Genomic DNA, 3281 nt, shown 5'->3' on the forward strand with positions numbered 1-3281 from the left:
AAATAAATATTGGAAATTAAAGCAGTGGGGTTTTCTGTGTGTGTGTGTGTGTGTGTGTGTGTGTGTGTGTATTTTTTCCAGCATTTTCTTCTTACGCCTAACTATTTACCCTCTTGTGTTTATTCTAGAATGGCACTTCAAAAAGTTTTATTGAAACGCCCACAGACACCTTATTCCCGGCCTCCTCCACTCCACGTCACTCTGGTGGCGATGAGGGATCAGAGGCGGGTGGTGTCCTGGAGTTTTTATGATGCGAGTGGGGAGGCCAAGGCTGCACTAACCAAGGAAAAAAGGCTGGTCATCCTCAGCGACTGTTGCAGCCTAAGTAAAGTGACCCTATTTGAGGCATTCGCCGGAAGGGTCAGCCAAGGCGGGGCATATATAATGCGTGGGTACTCCCTGCACGGCGAGGGCCCACCCTTCGCTATAAACGTCACGAAGGAAACACAGTTCTTCAGATCTGCCCCGGTGGAGGTGAGCGGGGAGCTGCGTGCCAGCGCAGAAAAACTTCTGTGCCCCTCATCAACACCAACTGCCACAAAAGACGTGAAGAGTCAGGAGGGGTTCCTGACCTTACAGGGAGAGGTGGTGGAGGTAGGTTTTGAAAAAAGAATGATATTGTGGGCTTGTTAGTATAACATGTCTAGTGACACCAATACATTGTACTGTTTTTAGATCTCTGCAGTGAAAAAAATTAAAGTTGGAAAGGACATGGTGCCCATGAAGACAGTGGTGCTGGAGCAGGTAAGCTATACATTGCAGCTTTACAGCTTGTGTTTGTACCGATGAGTATTGAGCATTTATGAAACATGTACTGCTACAGGAGGAGAGAGAGATAGACAGACAGACAGAGAGAGAGACATTTTTAAACCATGGCTGTCTCTTAAAAAGCCTAAAGACTACTTTCAAAATCCAGACTACTTTTACATCACTAAAAGTAAATATACCACACTGTAAAAAGTCTCCATCACAAGTAAAAGCATTTAAACATGTTAAAAGGAAATGTAGCCCACGTATTAAATGTAGCAAAACCGCTGAGGAAAGCATTGCCACATAGTAGCACACTACACCTTTTATTTATTTATCTACAGATCAATGCAATGGAGACTATTTCTTTTTTTTTTTTTTTCACAAAACTTACACTACTCAAGAGAAATGACATATTGTTAGTTTGATTTGATTGTTAGATGAGCAAAACCATTATGTGTGCCTACGGCTCCATATAGTTGAATGCACCGGTGTTTTATTTTGAGGAAATATTAATGGAAATGGGAGCAAACAAATACATATATTCATTTTTTTTTTTAAAGGACAAAGCACAGGTGTCCATCAGCCTGTGGAGGGAGGCAGCCCTGTTCTCCTTTGCAATAGGGGACGAGGCCAGGCTGACCCACCTGAAGGGACACCAGTCCTCTTATGGGTACCGTGTCCACTCAACAAATTTTACAGTTTGTGAGGTAGGTTTTTTTATGATTTCATACATTATTTGATTGTTAATCTAAACAGTAAAGCATAGTCAGTTTTAAAAGTCAGCTTAAAATATTTTAAGATTTTTACCTTGTTCCAATTCCAAGTGATGTAAAAATCTCAGATTTAATCAGGCATTGTGATTGGCCCATCCTTACATAATGAATGTATTGCACAAATAGATGTTTTAAAAGATGTTGGTGGTCTTCCCGGTCTCAACAAAGGCTGATTTCTTCCCTACAGGAGACCGACAGCGTGCTGGTTGTCAGTGCCCTGGGGACCATCGAGGTGGAGGGTAAAGAGGGGGTGCTGAAATTACTGGTTGAGGGGGAACAGGTCTACGACATTGAGGAGGAGCTTTGGACCCCTCTTCAGGGGAAAATGGTCAAGCTGCCATTTTATGTAAAAATAACAGTGAAGGGGAAAAGGGTCACTAAGGCTGAGTTGGTGAAGGGGGAGGTTTAAATTAATAATTTTGGGAATTCTAGGTGGTGGTGGGGGGGGGGGGTGTTTATGTTTTGTACAGCCTTGTTATGTTCACTATGTATTTAATTGGGGGGGAAGGGGGGTCATGTTTTTGAAAATGTAATAAAGTTCAAAATGTTATTAAATGTTTTCATTGTTTTTTATAATGTTCGGATATTTACATAGGCCTTTTAAAAACAGATGTTTTTACTGTTGCTACGGTAATAATTTCCACCATGTTCCATAGTAAGGTAAATCAATCTCTCTCTCTCTCTCTCTCTGTCTCTCTCTCTGTCTCTCTCCCTCCCTCTCTGTCTCTCTCTCTCTCTCTCTCCCTCTCTCTCTCTCTCTCTCTCACTCTGTCAAAGGGGTTTCCTCTCTGTTTACAATTTAGACAGATAAATGCACACATGACCAGCAGAAGCAGAGTTTGTCACAAAAAGAGAGAAATAACTTTTTAAAAGTCTTTGCTCAGTTTGTCTGATTGTTTCAATTTCTGCTCAGTTTCTATGTTATATCTGCTTCATTTTTATGTTTCATGTTCGATTAAGCAGTCATTAAGTAACTGCTGATGAAGACTCAACATTTCCTCATGTGGCTGCTTCATAATAAAAGCTTTTACACACACACACACACACACACACACACACACACACACACACACACACACACACACACACACACACACACACACACACACACACACACACACACACACACACACACACACACACACACACACACACACACACACACACACACACACACACACACACACACACACACACACACACACAATACACACACTTTCACACAACGCCGGAATATCTGACTTTCCAATGAAATCTACGCAGCTCCGCACTCAGCAGCAGAGCATCGTCATTGTGTTCTAGAACCTTCTGAGGTAAGTAGCAGTATCCAGTCTGCTGTCTAATAACGTTTTTGAACGGTATAAATACAGGTTTTATGTTTTAAAAAAGGCTGGTATTGGTTTCCACTTCATATAGAATACAAACATGAATTAAGAGCGAAATGTTTAACTGTAACGTTAGAGCTTGGTAAATTATACTTAGCTATCATTAGCTATTATTAGCGACGATGCTAACGCTAATGCGATGCTAACTCTCACGCTAGCTAATATTAGCTAATGATAGCAGCTTGGTATCTTAACTAATATTAGCTAAGATAGTGTTAGGATTGGCGCTAATATTAGCTAATGATAGCAGCTTTGGTACAATTATTGATAGCTATCTTTAGCTAATATTAGCTTTGTTAACTGACATAAAACAACTTGTTAGTGGTTTAGCTATTGTCAATGGAAAAGCAAACAAACTGTGTTCTTGCTGGAA

The 3281-nt window shown here is 40.8% G+C and overlaps 1 protein-coding gene across 1 annotated transcript; it reads left to right on the plus strand.

The window, feature by feature from the left end:
• Positions 1–210: 210 nt before the first annotated feature.
• On the plus strand, positions 211–1932 carry LOC114551634 (uncharacterized). The gene is made up of 4 exons (XM_028572644.1): positions 211–594; positions 676–744; positions 1311–1457; positions 1711–1932. Exons 1-4 carry the CDS (start codon positions 211–213, stop codon positions 1930–1932), a joined length of 822 nt encoding a protein of 273 aa, XP_028428445.1.
• Positions 1933–3281: the final 1349 nt, after the last annotated feature.

Source organism: Perca flavescens, unplaced genomic scaffold (genome assembly GCF_004354835.1).
Source record: "Perca flavescens isolate YP-PL-M2 unplaced genomic scaffold, PFLA_1.0 EPR50_1.1_unplaced_scaf_3, whole genome shotgun sequence".
NCBI classification, from domain to species: Eukaryota; Metazoa; Chordata; class Actinopteri; order Perciformes; family Percidae; genus Perca; species Perca flavescens.